The sequence below is a fragment of the Myotis davidii genome, unplaced genomic scaffold (genome assembly GCF_000327345.1).
Source record: "Myotis davidii unplaced genomic scaffold, ASM32734v1 scaffold526, whole genome shotgun sequence".
NCBI classification, from domain to species: Eukaryota; Metazoa; Chordata; class Mammalia; order Chiroptera; family Vespertilionidae; genus Myotis; species Myotis davidii.
Window position 1 is genome coordinate 270,087 of NW_006296797.1, and position 327 is coordinate 270,413.

General features: G+C 53.5%; 1 protein-coding gene across 1 annotated transcript in view; it reads right to left on the reverse strand.

Annotated features, from left to right (window-relative positions):
- PREX1 (phosphatidylinositol-3,4,5-trisphosphate-dependent Rac exchange factor 1) overlaps positions 1–327 on the reverse strand; it is a 189,232-nt gene that overhangs the window by 185,213 nt on the left and 3,692 nt on the right. The window contains exon 2 of the mRNA XM_006772500.2: positions 78–202. Coding sequence (XP_006772563.1) covers positions 78–202 — 125 coding nt within the window. The remainder of the gene's footprint in view (positions 1–77; positions 203–327) is intronic.

The window sequence follows — 327 nt, forward strand, 5'->3', positions numbered from 1 at the left end:
AGGCCACAGGGTGTGGGGACCGGCCCGCGCTGAGGCCCCGCGCCCCGCCGTCCCCGCACTCCCCGGGAGACACTCACCGACTGCAAGAAGCGCAAGGTGCCCACGTAGTCCCTCTCGGTGCCCAAGATCTCGTTGAGGACGCACAGGCGGAGGCGCAGCTGGCGCTCCGACTCCCGGGCGGTTTGGTAATTTTTCTTACTTACTACCAGTTTTCATCCTTGCTGAGCTTCTTCTACTAGTTCTTCTCATTTGATTAGGTTTTTAGAAAATAATCTTAATATTTTCCTGTCTTTGTAATGAAGAAAAATTTTCTTGTTGGCCTTCTGT